Consider the following 20,517-nt stretch of genomic DNA (forward strand, 5'->3'; position numbering starts at 1 on the left):
ACCCCCCCCCCCCCCCCCGGCTGTTCATGCAACTACTTTCTTGTCCCATGGAGCTTCCCCCAGCAAAATCAAAAGCACTGAGTGTTGTGTTGTAGGTGTGCTGTAGTGTTTTACAATGCCAACCGAAAACCCTTAATAGCAATTATTCTGGGTAAATCCAAATTTTCATGGGACAATGCTTTACAAACTGTATATTAGCATATAATTTATCAGAATTAAATTAGGAGTTGCTAGAGACCAAACATGACATATGGGGGTTGATTTACTAAAACTGGAAAAAGGGGGTTGCAGGGACACACCCTGCTTGTACAGGACTTTAATGGCATCACATGAGACAAAGGCAAATTTCATAACATTATGACATTTACAACATTTTAAAATGTAAAATACATAACAGTATAAAAAAACATCAAAAATGTGCTAGGATATGATGCATCGTAGGCAACTTTTTTTGATGTTTTTTTACAACTTCTTAAAATGTTGTAAATAAAAGTCATCATTTTATGAAATGTATCATGGTCTCATGTGATGCCATTAGAGTCCTGTACAAGCAGGGTGTGTCCCTGCAACCCCATTTTTCTCCTATTTTAATTTTGGATGTGGCGTGGGTAAGGGCTCTTTCACACAGGCAGACCGTTCAGATCCGCCTGTCCGTTTTTTTGGCGGATCTGAACGGTCCCCCCATGCATCCCTATGGGGCATCGGATGTCAGTGGAGACATGTCTGCTGACATCCGATCTGTCAAATCTGGACAGTTGGAAACCCTATTTTCCATCCGTCCAGCGGATCGGATGAGAACGGACCGACGGTCCTTTCCCATCCGATTTCCCCATAGAGATGTCATCCTCCTGCCCAGCGGGGGATCGGCGGATCGATCCCCTGCTGAGAAAAACAGACTCCGTCCGACGGACAGAGTGTGTGAAAGGGGCCTAAAGGTCTTCCTTACTAAATACTAAAACTGGAGTGTCCAAAATCTGATGCAGCTGTGCATGGTAGCCAATCAGCTTCTAACTTCAGCATGTTCAATTAAGCTTTGATGAAAAAACCCTGGAAGCTGATTGTTTTGTATGCATCCATGCAGAGCTGCTCCATATTTTGTACTCTCCAGTTTTAGTAAATACACATCATATACATCATGGGGTTTATTTCTCCTAGGAGGTCTAATGTATGTTACTAGCCTTCTAGACTTTATAATATACGTGTATTTGGAGTCTGAGAGGGTATCTTCTTCTACATTTTTGTAACCACTTATGAAGGTAACTCCATCAGAGTAAAAATTATGGAATATATAAAAAAATTGATCTTCAGCAGAACTTGAGCTAATAATGCTTTATGATGTCTATGCATCAATTGTAAAGTTGACTCGTGCTTTTTGTTAAATATCCAGACAGATTTTAAATCTGACCGTCTTGTTCCCGACTTGAAAATGAGGGCGGCACTGATTCTGGCACCATTTTCCCATTCTTCATACACAGTTTGGGGGTTTGTCAGAGCTCACTATCATAACAGTATTTATTTATGGGTACATTTTCCGTTCGTTTATTTCACTTAATGGCTAACCCAGGTCAACGCAACAATGCTGCAGGTTATACTGGTTTACTTGTCTTTTATTGTGTAATATATACAGGTGTGCCACTTAATATGTTATTTGCTTTTGTATCTAATCTATTGTGTTTGCCTTTTACATGTTACAATAACTCAACCTTTTAGCTCTACATTTTCTTTACCATATAAAATAAGAAATCGGATAAGAACCTCTTTGGTAAAGTTAATATTTAGTGCAATTGTGTTGTAATAAAACAAAAACTTTCTAAAAGTATAGTTACTGGCTCTTAAAAACTGCATAGGATCTACAAAATAAATCATATTCTTCATTTTCATTTTGTATACTACATGGAAAAGTTGGATTTTTATTGATTGGAAGATTTTCGCTCACTTGGAACCCAAGTTCGAATACAAATCCTTTTTATGACGACATATACATCTGACTGTTCGTTTTCCCAGCCCATCAATATATAAAGGAATACATTCCCATAGAAGTAGTAGAATAAGGTGGATGGAGTAGGGACAGGCCTACAGGAAGGTGGCCTTGATGCCAGGTGCTCACCTCATCAGCTCGCGCACGCTCAATCTTAGCCCGGAACTCATTGATGGACTGGTGGAGGCCACGATGGCTTCCCAGCTGGGACTCCACACTGGGCAGGTCAGATCCCCACTCAGCCGTATTAATACGTTTCTGGTTCTCTTCTACCCAAGCCAACAGATCCTGGAAGTAACGCAGGGTGACGTCCATTTCGGAGGTCTGGGTGACATGAGTCACTTGGGTGATGACCTGAGTGGCTCCAGACTTAATGCGCAGGTTGTACTCTGTGCGGATGGCCACCAGTCGCTCGTGGAGGCGGTAAACCCTGTCGGTGAAAACAACACGAATAGTAAATAAGGCGTATGGCTTACATGTAAGCAATGTATTGTGATGATGTAAGCACTTCTGCGGCCTTACAGTTATAGACACCATCAATGGTTAATGGTGGGAATAAGCACCAATAGGTACCTCTCCATACTGTATATAGGTCTTTGAACCTCTCAGATGGGTCAATTAGAAGTCTATAACAATAATACTACTTCAAGAAAATGTATACAAAATTCATCAATACCGTACCTGCGGTACATCTGCTCGCCCTGTGGATGGCGCCCATCTTTAAGAGCTTGTACATCATTGAATAGAACACGGATCATGGTGTCTGCCTTGTCTAGATCTCTCTCAATGTCTCCGGCTCTCTGTGGTGGTTTCCCAGAATTTAGTAGGCGAATATTCTATAAACAAGGAGTAATAAGCGCACTGATTAATAAAAAGATATTCATTGTGTCTGCTGTGCTTGGTGTATGGAACTGCTGGTACTCAGAGGACTTTAAAAAGGACATCCAAAAGCTAAATAAGTCCCAGATCCACTTACTATGTGAAGTACAAGCCTTCAAAAGTAAAAAGTGCCTTTATGTGATCCAAATCCTAAATTTGTGTCTCACACGCTTCCCCTCCCAGACACTGCAGCTCATAGTGGGAGGGTTTCAGAAAGAGGCAGAGCTGTTCATACAAAATACAGTGGTTGGGACTGGGTGTGGCCAGGTGCTGATTGACAAACTATAGGCTTGTTAATCAGCAGTGACAATGCGGATAACTACACTCCCTACAACATCTTCCCATCCAACTGTAGTTCAAGCAAGCACCACCTACGTGAAAGTGACAGCTCTGCTCTGAATTTAGGAGCAGTGCGGCATCGTTGTCGCAGCATTACAGGAAGCTGCATATGGTGGACTTCACTGGCAGGATCAACAGGTATTTGTGGGACTTTGCACATGAGCTAAGACAATTGTACTTATAATTAAAGTGATAGCAAAGGCTATGTAGTAACTTTTTTTTTTTTTAATGTAGCCCCGATCCTTCTCTGTTTAAGTCCCCTGCTGGCACCTCTGGCTCCTCCATCCTGCCAAGTGTCCTCGGAGCAAACCGCTTGCTATGGGGGCAATAGTGCATGCTCAATCCTGAGCCCCACTGTAAGACACACCGAGCACAGCTCAGCCTGCCCCTCACTTACTGGCTGTTATTGACAACAGTGGGAACCAATGGCTGTCTCTGAGCCAATGGGGAGGCAGAGAGCCGGGATAACAGCTACTCCCGAGCACAGTGCTGAATTGTGATTGGGCTCAGGTAGGTAGTATTAGGGGAAGCTTGAGGGGGGGTTGAGGCTGCACACAATGTTTTTTACTTTAAGGCATAGGGTAAAAAATCTGCAGCCTTTACAACCACTTTAAGTCCTGAAGCTGTATTTTTGTTATTCTACATTAATTTTGCATACCTTTAATGGTCTCATGAAAGAGAATTTCCAGAGGGCCTAACCCCTCCCCACTCCATCCCAAAAAAAAAAAAAACGTTTTGCCATTACAAAACCTTTGTTTAAATGCACAGGAAATGTTTGCACCACGTCTGGTGGTCCTGGTAAGATGGCGCCATGAACTCACCGTTTGGAGCAGGGTGTCAGCCTGGTTCAGCTGCTCCTCGCACAGTCCCGACTCCATCTGCAGTTTGCTGACAATGCGCTGCAGGCGCTCCAACCTGTCCGGCAGAAATATCAGTTTAACATATTAAAATTTAAAACAATCGGCTTTACACATTTGCTTTGCATTATGCAAATAAACCCACCGATACAGTCACATGGGTCATTCTGTATCTGCATAAGCTGTAAGCCTCTCTGTATTTTGTATGCGATTTGTATTGGTGTATAAAGTCGTTGTTCTAGTTGCTATACAGGTCAACAAAGCTAAAACCGGTCCGTGTGAAAAGAACCCAGGAAGATCCTCATGTGGCATGCTCATAGGCTCAGACTGGCCCAACAGATGATCTTCTAGTGAGCCCCCGTTCTTCAAATACAGTGCTTCTGCCATAGGCAGCAATTGACCTCTCACTAGGCTGTGAGTTACAAAGCCTGGCATGTGCCCCTCTGGGCCAGTAGCCAACCTACCTCCATTAAGTTTCAGAAGGGCCCGTCTGACAATTAGGCATTGCCTCGCCTCCCAGTATTGGCATAGACCCGCTGGTAGCTACACACACTGCTAAATGAAGAAGCCCTGCTCATGCCTGCCCTCTTCCTTCTTCTAGTGGAACTGCCAGCTGCAGAAGGGATGAATGCAAAACCCCTGCATTTCTAGTTATGGAGGAATTGGGGCTGATATGAGATTTGAAGGTGCAGGAATCAATGTCACAAACACAAAATTTTCCTATTACTGACCACCCAAACGTGAGGGGCATTCTCCCCACCAACCCCCAACGGGAGGGGCATTCTCCCCACCAACCCCCAACGTGAGGGGCATTCTCCCCACCAACCCCCCACGTGAGGGGCATTCTCCCCACCAACCCCCAACGGGAGGGGCATTCTCCCCACCAACCCCCAACGGGAGGGGCATTCTCCCCACCAACCCCCAATGCGAGGGGCATTCTCCCCACCAACCCCCCACGTGAGGGGCATTCTCCCCACCAACCCCCAACGGGAGGGGCATTCTCCCCACCAACCCCCAACGTGAGGGGCATTCTCCCCACCAACCCCCCACGTGAGGGGCATTCTCCCCACCAACCCCCAACGCGAGGGGCATTCTCCCCACCGACCCCCAACGTAAGGAGTATTCTTCCCACTGACCACTATGCTAATATACCATGAGCTATGTACACAGGGCTGCTGCTAGAAACCATACAGTCTTCCTGATTGGGCCCCTCCAACCTTGCCTCCACCCCCCCACCCTAGAGGTACAGCAACACTGACTATCTGCCTATGCCCCGAATTAAAAAAAAAATAAATAAGTCCCACCTCCTGGGCCACTCTATTGATATGATGGGGCCAAGGAAAATGTAATTTAAGTCCTGGTAAGCAAGAAGTGAGGGTGTGGTCTATCATAAAATCTATTTATTCTTTTAGGCAGAAATGAAAAATAAAGCTGCTGGGACCCCCCTGTTTAGCTGATGAGGCCTGGGCCCAGTTTGACAGGACCAGTTGCCTTATCAGCGGCTCTGGCTGTACACACAGTAAGCACGAGGTATCTGTGAGACCTAAGAATTATTTCAAGGGTTCTTCTGTTTTAAAAAGACTGAGAAAGGCTGTTCTAATGAATTATTGCAGCTCCAAGTGCAATGATTATAGGCAGAAACTTATATCAACCAATCAAAATGCAGCTTTAACCACTTGCCGACTGCCGTCAGTAGATTTACTGCGGCAGTCAGCCCCTCACAGGCAAAGTGACGTTAATTAACGTCACTAGCCTGTGAGGCTCTCGGGAGCGAGCGCGCGCCGCCGGCGGCGCGCTCCCGCTCCCGCGCGGTCACGAACCCCCCCGCGCGTGTGACCGGCGGACCCGATGTCCGCCGGTCACTCGGCGATCGGCGGGGGAGAGGGAGAAAGGCAGGCAGCTTGTGTAAACAAGCTGCCTGTCAGTTCTCCCTGTGTAGAAACCCTGATCATACGGTTCTACTATGTAGGACCGTTGATCAGTGTAACTACAGCTCAACAGACAGCCAATCACAGTAAGAATCACGCCCCTAGGGACACACACAGCCCCTCCCTCTCAAATAAAGTTAACCCCTTCACTGCCAGTGTATTTTTACAGTAACAGTGCATATATATATAGCACTGATTACTGTAGAAATGTCACTGGTAACCCCAAAAGTGTCACAAATGTCAGTCAAGGGTCCGATCTGTCTGCCCCAATGTCGCAGTACCGCAAAAAAAAAAAATCGCAGATCGCCGCCATTACGCAAAAAAAAAAAAACAACAAAAATGACAAAAATCTTTCCCTTTGTTAGTAAACACAATAACTTTTGCACAAACCAATCAAAATACGCTTTTTGCGATTTTTTTTACCAAACATATGTAGCATAAAACAAATTGGCTGAAAATGTTAAAAAATTTTGATTTTTACTTTTTATTTTATTTTTTTTTTTTTTGGGGGGGGAATTTCATATAAAAAAATGTGAAAAATATTGTTATTTTTGCAAAATTGTCGCTCTTTTTTTGTTTATAGCGCGTGATCAAAAAATCGCACAGGTGATCAAATACCACCAAAAGAAAGCTCTGTTTGTGGGAAAAAAAGGACGTCAAATTTGTTTAGGTACAGCGTCGCACGACCGCGCAATTGTCCGTTAAAGTCACGCAGTGCCGAATCGCAAAATACCCCCTGGTCTTTTAGCAGCCAAATCCTCCGGGGCTTAAGTGGTTAATCAGTTCACAGCTAGCTGTGTCTGGCAGGTTCTGCACATTGCCATTTGTAACAACCCTTTTAGCACTAACAAATTAGAAAAGCGTGCAATCAGTTCTGAAGAGCAGTGTTGTAAAAGTTAATGAAACATTTGTTTGCCGTTGGCTGATCTGTGAATATAATCTGCCTCTCCCTCATTATAAACTACACAAGATAAACCTCAACAAACATCGGTGCTGTGACACAATGCAGGCGGATACAATGCATGACAGTTACACCGTGTCTGCACATTACAGGCGGATACAATGCATGACAGTTACACCGTGTCTGCACATTACAGGCGGATAACAATGTATGACGCATACACGGTGTCTGCACATTACAGGCGGATACAATGCATGACAGTTACACCGTGTCTGCACATTACAGGCGGATACAATGCATGACAGTTACACCGTGTCTGCACATTACAGGCGGATACAATGTATGACGCATACACGGTGTCTGCACATTACAGGCGGATACAATGTATTACAGTTACACCATGTCTGCATATTACAGACTGATACAATGTATAACGGTTACACCATATCTGCACATTACAGGCGGATACAATGTACGATTGCAGCCAGTTACAATAGAGCTTTAGAAAGGAGCAGAATGTCATCTGCTTTCACACTGTGTGACATAGGAAGTGATGCTCTGCAGGCCCCACCCCCTTTGAAGAAGCGCTTACCTATCCAAAGCATGCGTTCCCTCCAGTCATAGCTCCAGGTCCTCATACAGCTGCAGATGTGCAGTGAGCCAGAAGCACAGTCCCCCCTCCTCCGTCCCGCTCCGCCTTTGCTTAAATCTGACAGGCTGGAACCAATTACTGCGTGACTCACCCAACTTTAATCTCCGCAACAACTTTTTCCATTCACTCTCATAACTGCTTTTCTATGACTCTGAAAAAACAGGACGCTAGACAACGTATTCCTCTGTCCTCTGGATAATTCAATTATATCTATAAAAGTCGCATTATATCTGCAGTAAAAGAAGGAGATTCGGAGCGACGAGCTGACAAGTCTGCTAACTAACGGGTTAAACAATAGACTGATGTGGACAAAAAAAAAAAGTTTTTCTCTTCTCACTTTCTCTGCCAGTTGTAAGACGAGTTCCCCGGAATGAGGTGAGTCAGAGGAAGTCTCCCGCCTCAGCCGCTACACCGTACCCAACGTCACTAAAAACGCCAATCTGGCCCCGTTTCCAACACAAACACTGGTTACTGCGGAGGGAGGTGTGCGCAAATTGATACTTTTTGTGCAGCTCTATGCAAAGTCACCCAAAATAAACTTTTCTTGCATATACAGTGGGATTTCCTGTGGTCAGCGATTCCTTTATAGTTACCCAAAGTCTCTAACCACAGTCCTACTTCTCTACGTACAGAGCCACAGAAAGCTCACAGATCTCAACATGTCTTTGAAGCTTTAAATAGAGATGGATGTAGAAGATTGCTAAGAATAAAGGCTGATCATCTACAACGATCATAGACCCAGTTCAGTTCCTACCTCATACAAACATGTGGGAAGGGCAATCTACACTGCGCAACCTCCAGCCAGTTCCTACACATTGGGTACCCTTGGCACAATTCCCCTATTTATTACAAGTCCTTATAAGGCGCCCTCAAGTGCTTTACATATTATATATTGCGCATTCTATTAAGTCATCTTTACTCAAATCATCCTACCAAACATTCCTCAACCTCACAGCACCTCGAAAAAGACCCTTCACACACCAACCAGGCTCATTCCTAAATGCAGACAGATGCACTATCCACGTCTGCTATGGTAGCCAACCACACCAATTGGACAACCAGTACTAACTGCAAAGCCTCCATATGTGTCACATTAAAATCTTTGCAAGAACCAGAATGCTTCAGTTTTATGGAGCTATGGGGTATAATAATCTAGGTTTTTCTTACCTTCAAAATATGTGCATGGTATAAATATTACAAAAAGTGCAGCTCCAATATATACATTTTATATAATCTTCACGACTCGTTTCTAGTAGAGGGAAAAGGAGTGTCCAGAAAGGAGCCGTCACCAACACCCATTCACACTGCCTCTTACCTCTTAGTATGGACCCCCAATCATGGAAGGTCAACAGAGTACGGTTATGATAGCCCTGGAGTAATGTTGCTGAATCTAATGATCAACTTCTTCCGCGTGGAACCATAAGCAGCTGCCCACAGCGTCCTCCCCAGTCTCCTGAACGCTGCCCACTATGCGGCTATACCAGGACTCCTCAACACTTTTCCCTGGGATGGCCCAGCCTGTCGATGAGGTCTTTCCTTCACCTGTGTCAAGTGGGCTGTATAGGAGGAACCGGACGGATCTCCTCTTCACCTGTGCCCGGAGCACTATATAGGAACCTCACAGGTCTCTTCTTTGCCCAGGTCTATAACTCTATATAGGAATCCTTTCTCCTGTATCTGGAGCTCTATATAGGATCCTCATAGGTTTCTTCTTCGCCATGTCTATAACTCTATATAGGAATCCTTTCTCCTGTATCTGGAGCTCTATATAGGAACCTCAAAGATCTCCTCCTTGGAGTCTGGAGCCCTATATAAAAGAACCTCAAAGATCTCCTCACTGGTGTCTGGAGCTCCATGGAAAAACCTCACAGTTCTCCTCACCTCCTGTATCTGGAGCTCTATATTAGGAACCTTACAGGTCACTTTATTTTCTGTGCCTGGAGCCCTATATAGGAACCTCACATGTCTCTTCTTCACCTGTGTCCAGAGCTCTATATAGAAACCGCTCCTCAGGAATCCTTTTTCTCTTGTATGGGGAGCTCTATAGAGGAACCTCACAGGTCTCCTCTTTATATAGAGCTCCAGACACAAAGAATCTCAAATATCTCCACCCCATCTGTATCAGGAGCTCTATATTAGGAACCTTCCAAGTCCCTTCCAAGTCTGGAGCTCTATATAGACACTTTACTGGTCTATCCTTCATTTATGCCAAGAGCTCTATGTAAATACCCCACAGGTCTCCTCTTCACCTGATTTCAAAGCTTCATATAGGAACTTCCCCAATCTCCCCCTTGCCTTTGTCAGGAGCTCTGGATAGAAGCTCACAGGTCTCTTCTACTGTGTCCGGAGCTCTATATGGAGACCTAACAAGTCTTCACTTCACACGTCTGGAGCTCTATTATAGGATCCTCACTGGTCTGCTACCCAAAACCTTTTCCTTTTTAAAGTATTTCAAAGGAAAGGTTTATGGAGACTTCACAGGTCTCCACTTCAGCTGTCTGAGGCTCTATATATGAATCTCCCCAGATCACTCCATCACCTTTGTCTGGAGCTCTATAAGGAATCTCCAGTTCTTCTCTTCACCTGTGCCTAAAGCTCTAGGTAGGAACCTCGCAGGACTACTTTTTTCTGTGTCAGGAGGTTCCTATGTAGAGATCCAGACATAGAAGAAGAGACCTGGGAGGTTCTTATGTAGAGCTCCAAGATCTCATCATCTCCTGTATCTGGGATTCTATAGAGCAGGGATCCCCAAACTACGGCCCTCCAGCTGTTGCAGAACTACACATCCCATGAGGCATTGTAAAACTCTGACATTCACAGACATGACTAAGCATGATGGGAATTGTAGTTCTTGAACAACTGGAGGGGCATAGTTTGAAGACCCCTGCTATAGAGGAACCTCACTTGCCTTCTTTCCACCTGTCTCTGGAACCATGTATAAAAACCCCACAGGTCTTCTTTTCTGCTGTCCAGAGATCTACATAGGAACCTCACATTTCTCCCCCTTCTGTCTCTGGAGATCTACATAGGAATCTTACAGATCTCCTCTTATCCTTATCTGGGGCTCTGAAACCATGCATAGAACCCTCACAGGTCTCCTCTTCTATGTCCGAAGCTCTATACAGGAGCCTCTGTGGTCTCCTCCTGTGTCTGCAGCTCTATATAGGAACCTTACTGGTGTGCTAACCAGCTTTTTACTCCCCCCCCCCAAATAATTATTTTTAAACTATTGCAAATAAAAAGGATTTCAGAATGTGGGATATATTGGCATTCTGTGTTTTTAAAAAAATGATACAAATACAAATCACTAATTTCTCATCCTTGTACCTCTCCAGTTCTATCCGCAGCAGTTTCTCCCTCTCCAGGATGGACACGTGCAGCTTCCCCCATTCCTTCTCTACATCCAATGGGTGATACCCGGGAGGCACCTTCAGCTGCCCAGCCTTCACAGCACCCTGAGGGTCAGAGGGCAGCAGGGTCAGACACAAGGAGGATTGACAATGGAATGAAGAATAAAGAACGATTGTTGCAGTCTACTCACCTCCAGAGACTGATACTGAAGCTTGGACTGGTTCTTGTCTGCCTCTTTACTGGGGAGATCTGTCTCTTTAAATTTCAGGAACTGTCGCCACAGGATCTGCAGAGGACAGGAAAGGGTTAATAGGAATGGTAGCCCAGCACACTGGCCTTGTGCAGGAAATTCCCCTTTATATGGGATGCCCTATATACTATGGAAATATGCAGAGGATTCTAGAAAAATGGAAGAGAGTAATGACTGTGCTGCCCATGACAACCAATCACAGCTCAGAACCCAGCTAAGAATCTATAGGCAGCGAATCTATTTCTGTGTCTATCCTGAGAGGGGGGGGACACTCCCAGAGACCGCATGTCACATGGATCGGATCCGCATATCATCATATGACACAGACTGCACTGTCCAATCCCATGACACAGATTGATAGAAGACCGCAACTGTCTGTTCAACCGCAATGTGGTCTGCTGTAACCCCTTGTGTGCCAGACTCCACTTCTACCCTGTTGTAACCCCTTCTGTGCCAGACTCCACTTCTACCCCCACTGTAACCCCTAGTGTGCCAGACTCCACTTCTACCCCCACTGTAACCCCTTGTGTGCCAGACTCCAATTCTACCCCCACTGTAACCCCTTGTGTGCCAGACTCCACTTCTACCCCCACTGTAACCCATTCTGTGCCAGACTCCACTTCCAGCCCCACTGTAACCCATTCTGTGCCAGACTCCACTTCCAGCCCCACTGTAACCCCTACTGTGTGCCAGACTCCACTTCTACCCCCACTGTAACCCCTTGTGTGCCAGACTCCACTTCTACCCCACCCGTGACCCCTTGTGTGCCAGACTCCACTTCTACCCCCACTGTAACCCCTTGTGTGCCAGACTTCACTTCTACCTCCACTGTAACCCCTTGTGTTCCAGACTCCACTTCTACCCCCACTGTAACCCCTTGTGTGCCAGACTCCACTTCTACCCCCACTGTAACCCCTTGTGTGCCAGACTCCACTTCAACCCATAGTATAACCCCTATTGTGCCAAACTCCTCTTCTACCTCCACCGAAACCCCTTGTGTGCCAGACTCCACTTCTACTCTGCTGTAACCCCTTGTGTGTCAGACTCCACTTCTACTCTGCTGTAACCCCTTGTGTGCCAGACTCCACATCTACCCCCCGTAACCCCTTGTGTGCCAGACTCCACTTCTACCCCCCGTAACCCCTTGTGTGCCAGACTCCACTTCTACCCACAGTATAACCCCTATTGTGCCAGACTCCACTTCTACCCTGCTGTAACCCCTTGTGCACCAGATTCTACTTCTACCCCCAATGTAACCCCTTGTGTGCCAGATTCCACTTCTACCCTGCTATAACCCCTTGTGTGCCAGACCATTTTGCTACCTTGTTGTAACTCCTTCTGTGCCAGACCCTTCTACTCCGCTTTAACCCCTTCTTTTTCAGACTCCTCGTCTGCCTTGCTGTAACCCCTTCTGTGCCAGACTCACCTTCTACCTCACGGCAACATCTTTGGGTGCCAGACTTATCTTCTACCCTGCTGTAACCCCTTGCATGCCAGACTCTGCCTCTGTGTCATTGTAACTCCTCCTGTGTCAAACTTTTTCTGGAGTTGGGCTGGGAAATCAAGTCACTTTTTTTAACCTATAGACTTTGCGTGATGTCCCTTCCCACATCCCAGCCTGTTTGCGAGAAGCAACGATCAGCAGAACCATCCTGAGATTTTGTCCGATCTGCAGCACTCAGTTCACATACCTCAATCTCCTCATAGCTGGCCGGGAATCTCTTCTCCTCAAAGATGACGGTGTAGTGTCTGATCCATTGCAGCAGCATGGTGACCCTCTCATAGTATTCCTGCCACCGCAGCTCCAGCTCCTGAAAGGGGAGACACCACATTTACCCAACAGATCGCTGACCGTACCAGATCTCCCCCTCCCCAAATATCCTGAGCACTCACGTTGGCTCTCACCCCTTGCTGTACATCAGGGACTCTGGGCATGGCATCATACAGGGAAGACACATATGTAATGATTGATTTTTCATCTGGCTGGGGGACGTCCACATCTGAAAAAAACAAGAAACTGCTCAGCAATATGAAAGACAAGACTGAAATCAAAAGGCAATAAATGTATTCTGTCTAGGCACATACAGGACACAAAATGTATGCGACAAGTAGAACATATAGAAAATGTCACCTATATACACTCCCTTGGGGTAGTGCGGGGTCGATATACACTACTCAAAAAAATTAAAGGGACACTTTGAAAACAAATCCGATCTCAATGGGGAAAAATCTCATGCTTGATATCTATACTGGTATGGACTGGAAAATGTGTTAGGATCTATACTGGTATGGACTGGATAATGTGTTAGGAATGAAACGTGCTAAAATCATTTGATGGAAATGAAAATTATCACCCTACAGAGGGCTGAATTCAAAGACACCCCGAAAATCAAATTGAAAAATGATGCAGCAGGCTAGTCCATTTTGCTGAAATTTCATTGCAGCAACTCAAAATGGCACTTATAGTTTGTATGGCCCCCACGTGCTTGTATGCATGCCTGACAACGTCGGGGCATGCGCCTAATGAGAAGACAGATGGTGTCCTGGGGGTATTTCCTCCCAAATCTGGACCAGGGCATCAATGAGCTCCTGAACAGACCAGACTGAGGTGCAACTTGGTAATGTCAGATGGACTGAAACAATGTCCCAGAGGTGTTCTATTGGATTTAGGTCAGGTGAGTGTGGGGGCCATTCAATTGTATCAATTCCTTCATCCTCCAGGAACTGGCTGCATACTCTCACCACATGAGGCCGGGCATTGTCGTGCACCAGGAGGAACCCAGGACCCACTGCACCAGCATAGGGAGGGACAATGGGTCCAAGGATTTCATTCCGATACCAAATGGCAGTCAGGGTGCCATTGTCTAGCCTGTAAAAGGTCTGTGCGCCCCTCCATGGATATGCCTCCCCAGACCATCACTGACCCACCACAAAACCGGTCATGTTGAACAATGTTACAGGCAGCAAAACGTTCTCATCAGCTTCTCCAGTTTCTTTTTATCTGTGAAAAGTACAGGGCGCCAGTGGTGGACCTGCCAATTCTGGTGTTCGATGGAAAATGCCAAACAAGCTCTACGGTGCCGGGCAGTGAGCACAGGGCCCAATAGAGGACGTCGGGCCCTCAGGCCACCCTGATGAAGTCTGTTTCTGATTGTTTGGTCCAAGACATTCACACCAGTGTCCTGCTGGAGGTCATTTTGTAGGGCTCTGGCAGTGCTCATCCTGTTCCTCCTTGCACAAAAGAAGCAGATACCGGTCCTGCTGATGGGTAAAGGTCCTTCTACGGCTCTGTCCAGATCTCCTAGAGTAACTGCCTGTCTCCTGGAATCTCCTCCATGCTCTTGAGACTGTGCTGGGAGACACCGCAAACCTTCTGGCAATGGTACGTATTCATGTGCCATCCTGGAGGAGTTGAAATGCCTGTGCAACCGTCCCAGTTTTCTTCCTTGCTGCCAACCCTGTATGCTACTTGTGCTTGCAAGGTCACTAGACCAAGGTCAGGCCTCTAGGAGTGACCCTCTGCCCCCAATTTCCCAGCTGCCTCTCTGCCTGCACCTCCCGCTCCTCTCCCTCCATGGATCCAGCACAGGTTCCTGAGACCCTGCCTTTATGGATCCCCCAGGACAATCTACCCGACACCCAGACCACCTTACGGGTGGCTGTGGGCCATCAAGCATCCAGAGTGTGAGTTCCTGCACCCTCCTGTCCTCCTTTGCTGTGCTCTATTGTAATTGTCTAGACTGGTAACCCATGTTGTGCCATATTACTGCCCAGAGGATCATCACCCTTGCTGTGCCATATCGCCATTCTGCAAAATATCAGTAGTGTGCTTGCCCTGTGGACTATTTCTCTATGATTCATCCTATTGCCACAGTGTTGGGATCTGTGTGATTGGCCTGTGTGTGCTCACTTTCTCTGCCCTCCTAGTATATCACACAGCCCCTTTTTGTAGGATAAGCTTGGTATAAAAATGGCAATTGCAGCAAATCAGTCATTGTGTTATATGGAGGCTCCTCATATCAGAGCACCCAGGATGAAGGACTCACCCTCCGGGTCCAGCAATCTGGTGACACCCAGCTCCCTCTCGGCTACAGTGAAGGCCTGATCCAGGTTCTCCAGGTTGGTCTGTCGGTACACTCTGTTCATATCGATCAGCATGGGTCTGCGGGAAGAAAAAGAGGCCCTATTAATCCCCATGTAGCTATAGAGCAAATCTGAGACCCCAAAAAACTCGAATTATGCACTCCACAAACCGGTACTAAAAGTTTCCATAATGTTCCCATTTATTGATCCAATCATATGCAGAGGAAAGAAGTAAACTAGAATTTTCTTTGCAAAAACCTCAAACAGTATTGGCACCGAATGGCCAACAAGGGATGTGCCCTCTCCATGAAGCCACAAAGTGCAGGCTACACATGGCTATGCCATTCTCTTTAGTTTCAATAAACTTTATGGACACCACTCCAAGGGACATTCCTGCCTCATTATTTCCTCCCTGATACACGTCATGGTAATGATTAAAGTAAAACTATACTTTGGCAATGCCGTCCTTCCCATCTGGTAAGCCTCGGGTGAGTCCAGCATTTCATTCCTTTCTGGGGGGGGGTTGGCAGAAGATTTAGCCAAGGGGGTCAATTTTGAGCAACTAATTATATCCTTACCAGGCCCTGTATTGCTATAGGACCTTTAGGTATTATGAATCACCAAGTTACCTGTTGATTGTAATCATTTGTGAATTTTGTTTGTCTATTATATCTTACCATTGGATTCATATCCAATGGTAAGATGATGATTCAGATGACACAGCTCTCTTCTACCATTCTCCTGAAGAAGCCGTATATCCGCGAAACCTGTCGAGTGCTCCTGAACTCCTCCCTTTAATGGCCTCCCTTGTTAGGGGAAGCATTGAGGTGGTAGTTCACAAATTAAAGAAAAAGCTGTATGTCATGCTATGATCCTCCATTATTTTAGTCGATTCTTTTTTTAGGATTTATTCTTAGATTTGTGACTCTCATTGAGTCTAAGTGTATTTTCTTATTGGTGTATGTAAAAAACTTTTAAACTTTTGTACATTTTATAACATAGTTGTCCTTACGGTACCATAAAAGTCCTCCATTATATGTGTTTTCTCTGTATCAAAGTAAAACTATAGGCAAAACTTTTTTTTCCCCATTTTTGGATAGTGTAAGGGAGCGTTATAAAGCATCAGATTTTTTTTTTTTTCGCCATATGTGTCCCATTGCGGAGATTTGCCTTCACTTCCTGTCCCATAGCCAAACAGGAAGTGAGAGAAAATCTCTGCAAATTAAGGGATTTCCTTGGGGACCCCCAGATCACCAGAACTAGTGTCCCCATTGGAAGATTTGCCCTCTATTATTTTTTTGGGGACAACTCAAAATTTGGGATTTTCTTTTACTTTCACTTTTTTTTTTTTTCCAAAAAACTTTCACTTTTTAATGATACACAGGACAAAAGCGAAGGAGAGGCTCTCTAACAGTGAACCAGACCGCAAAAAAAAAAAAAAAAAAAAAAAAACTGACAGGGGGCCTAATCCCTCTTCACTCAATTCATAACAAAAAAAAAAAAAAAAAAAGTTTTTGCCTTTAGTTATACTTTAAGCCCTATAAAAAGTTTTACATAAATAAAAGTGGATCATTGTGAGCACCCCTACCAGTGTTAAAGTGGTTCTAAAGGCAGAAGTGTTCTATACATTAAGGTAAAACAATTTCAGGATGCAGCTCTTTTACTAACCCGAGCCCCATCTTGATCCAGCGTTGTGCATGAGAGCAGTGGCTCAACTGGGTTTCTCTCTCCTCATTGGCTCAAACAGCAGCAGGAGTCAATGAGGAGAGAGCGAGGGATGGGGCCGCCATACTGCGGCTCGGGATTGCCCCCACATGGCATGAGGCTTGCTATTGAGGGCATTCGGCAGGGGGGAGGGGCCAGGACCCAAAAACTAAGAGAATCGGGGCTGCTCTGCGCACAACCTGTATGAATCACTTCAAGTGGTTTGCCTCATCCATGTAAACTGATAAATTCTGCTGGAGAGCTTGTGCTTTTGAAAAACAACAGACTTACTGGCTGGATCACCAGATGTAAATTGAAAAAAGAAAGCCTAAAACAGAAAACGAATGCAGGTACAATCGTCAGTGGGCGTCCCTGTTACTATGGCAAACCACCCACAACCTGCCAAAGAAGGGAAAACGTTCAAAAGTTGGTATTATGTCCAACTGTTGTCCTGGTTACCGTGACAATCAATCCACCAGTAGAAAACAGTCAGTAGAATCTCCAACTGTTGTCCTGGTTACCGTGGCAACCCTTAATCCACCAGTAGGAAACAGTCAACAGTCAGTAGAATCTGCAACTGTTGTCCTGGTTACCGTGGCAACCCTCAGTCCTCCCAAGAGGAAACAGTCAACAATCAGTAGAATCTCCAACTGTTGTCCTGGTTACCATGGCAACCCTCAATCCACCAGTAGGAAACAGTCAACAGTCAGTAGAATCTCCAACTGTAGTCCTGGTTACCATGGCAACCCTCAATCCACCAAGAAGAAACAGTCAACAGTCAGACTCTCCAACTGTTGTCCTGGTTACCGTGGCAACCCTCAATCCACCAAGAGGAAACAGTCAACAATCAGTAGACTCTCCAACTGTTGTCCTGGTTACCGTGGCAACCCTCAATCCACCAAGAGGAAACAGTCAACAATCAGTAGACTCTCCAACTGTTGTCCTGGTTACCGTGGCAACCCTCAATCCACCAAGAGGAAACAGTCAACAGTCAGTAGAATCTCCAACTGTTGTCCTGGTTGCTGTGGCAACCCAACTACAATCCAAAGTGATGGAAACATTCAAAAGCCAGTACGAGATCTGACTGTCGTCCTGGTTACCATGGTTACCCACCCATAACCCACTAAGCAAGAAGCCAAAACATTCAAAAGTCGGTACGATGTCTGGCGGACAGTCCTGTTTCTATAGCAACCCACCAAACAAGCAGCCGAAACATTTCCATGCTGGTACAATCACTTCCTGGTTTCCCGGTTACCATGGCAACCCACAATCCACCAAACAAGGAGGAGGAAACAGTCATTACAATCTCCAGCTGGTTACCATGGCAATCCAAACCACAATCCACCAAGCAAGAAGGAAACATTCAAAAGTCAGTACAATCTCTGGTTGGTGTCCCGGTTACCATGGCAACCCAACCATAAACCAAACTATGGCCATCTCCATAGTAACCGGGACGCCGTCTGATTATCGTTCCAGATTTATTTTTTGTATATTATGTATATAATGATATCTCTCTCTCTGGAGTCCATACCTCTCCTAATACAAGAAAGGACTTTGCTTGCTTTGGAAAGGGGCAGCTTGGCATTGAATGCTATTATTGGCAGGCGGCACCAACACCAAATTCCCATTCAAGTGAATGGGAGTGTGAGGTCACTGCCCTGAAGCCGCTTGCATTTTGGCGCAGTGGGTTGGCATATCGAGGGTTAAAGCAGGCAGTGAGGAGGCAATATGCCTGTCAAACGCCTTCTGAAAAGTGATATACCGCAGATCACTTTTCACGAGGGGAAGCAGTATAACTGCGTGTGAATGAGACTCCTCAAAGATAAATTCAATGCACCGTTTCCTGCAGGGGACCCTTCAGGTGCTGCAACCAGAAATCTGAAAATTTAATCCCGAGATGTAAAAGACACCAAAGTCGTATCCTGAAGGATAATGCACCTTTATGACCCGTCATACCTGTGTATATCAATAATTCATTACTCACCCCTCCCCCACTGCCTGTATAACTGGAGCCAATGTGATACGGCACGCCTTTAAAGAGAACCTGTATACAGGGAGAGCGGACGTCTGACAGGTGTACTTTACCTCTACAAAACCCAATTAAATTGCTAGGGATCCAATTATCAATGAAAGGCCAATGGCAGTTTAAATCCTCCCTTCGTCAGTCTTGTAGCGGCTCCTCCCTCCCCTGGACTGAAATGGCTTCCTCCGATATCACTGCACACTGTGAGCTTCTCACCATGTGCATTAGCAGCTGCAGCAAGTCAGATAGAACCCTGCCCCATTCCCTGGCTGGAGGACATCCAGCTTCATCTAGCACTTTCCTCCCCAGATCCACCCGCTACATTCATTAGATTTGCCCCTGGCCCGCCCCTTTCATTCACTGGATCTACCCCTGGCCCGCCCCTTTTATTCATTGGATCTACCCCTGGCCCGCCCCTTTTATTCATTGGATCTACCCCTTGCCCGTCCCTTTTATTCATTGGATCTACCCCTGGCCCGCCCCTTTTATTCATTGGATCTACCCCTGGCCCACCCCTTTTATTCATTGGATCTACCCCTGGCCCGCCCCTTTTATTCATTGGATCTACCCCTGGCCTGCCCCTTTCATTCATTGGATCTACCCCTGGCCCGCCCCTTTTATTCATTGGATCTACCCCTGGCCCGCCCCTTTTATTCATTGGATCTACCCCTGGCCCACCCCTTTTATTCATTGGATCTACCCCTGGCCCGCCCCTTTTATTCATTGGATCTACCCCTGGCCTGCCCCTTTCATTCATTGGATCTACCCCTGGCCAGCCCCTTTTATTCATTGGATCTACCTGTGGCCCGCCCCTTTTATTCATTGGATCTACCTGTGGCCCGCCCCTTTTATTCACCGGATCTACCCCTGGCCTGCCCCTTTCATTCACTGGATCTACCCCTGACCCGCCACTTCCATTCATTGGATCTACCCCTGGCCTGCCCCTTTCATTCATTGGATCTACCCCTGGCCCGCCCCTTTCATTCATTGGAACTACCCCTGGCCCGCTCCTTTCATTCACTGGATCTACCCCTGCCTGCCCCTTTTATTCATTGGATCTACCCCTGGCCCGCCCCTTTCCTTCATTGGATCTACCCCTGGCCCGCCCCTTTCATTCACTGGATCTACCCCTGCCTGCCCCTTTCATTTACTGGATCTACCCCTGGCCCGCCTCTTGTTGTGGAAATTTTATTAGGACTAGTGTGGACATTTTTCAGGATGAGTTTTATTCAGCTTGTCATTATGGCTCCTGTTGTCGGTTTGCTCATTAGAGTGTGTGCGGGCGAACCAGGATTGAGGAAAGACTACTGGCAGTGAAAACCGTCCCTTAGATGTGTAGATGCGTTATGTATTATGTGCAGATTTGTTCGCTCGGCGGGGATATGTTTGCTCTGTGAAGTCAATATTGTTTTGATATCTATCTGCCTTTATGAAGGGACACACGCTCATGTCTTTCTACTGTGCCTGATCACCATAGTGGAAACAGTGTGGCTCTTTCCCTGCAGATAGCCTCTTGTCTATGGGGACAGTATTATAATCCTATTAGGCATTGTTCTCTGAGCCTCATTTATT

At 46.1% G+C, this 20,517-nt stretch overlaps 1 protein-coding gene across 13 annotated transcripts in view; it reads right to left on the minus strand.

Annotated features, from left to right (window-relative positions):
• Nucleotides 1-20,517, minus strand: part of PLEC (plectin) — a 392,819-nt gene that overhangs the window by 43,350 nt on the left and 328,952 nt on the right. For all 13 annotated transcript variants that reach the window (XM_082257384.1, XM_082257378.1, XM_082257383.1 and 10 more), the window contains 8 exons: nt 15,182-15,297; nt 13,029-13,135; nt 12,827-12,946; nt 11,076-11,171; nt 10,862-10,989; nt 4,018-4,111; nt 2,660-2,814; nt 2,108-2,408 (listed from right to left, as the gene is read on the minus strand). In XM_082257384.1, the coding sequence (XP_082113510.1) occupies nt 2,108-2,408; nt 2,660-2,814; nt 4,018-4,111; nt 10,862-10,989; nt 11,076-11,171; nt 12,827-12,946; nt 13,029-13,135; nt 15,182-15,297 (1,117 nt within the window). The remainder of the gene's footprint in view (nt 1-2,107; nt 2,409-2,659; nt 2,815-4,017; nt 4,112-10,861; nt 10,990-11,075; nt 11,172-12,826; nt 12,947-13,028; nt 13,136-15,181; nt 15,298-20,517) is intronic.

This window comes from Pelophylax lessonae (assembly GCF_965119305.1).
Source record: "Pelophylax lessonae genome assembly, chromosome: 5".
In the NCBI taxonomy this organism is placed as follows: domain Eukaryota; kingdom Metazoa; phylum Chordata; class Amphibia; order Anura; family Ranidae; genus Pelophylax; species Pelophylax lessonae.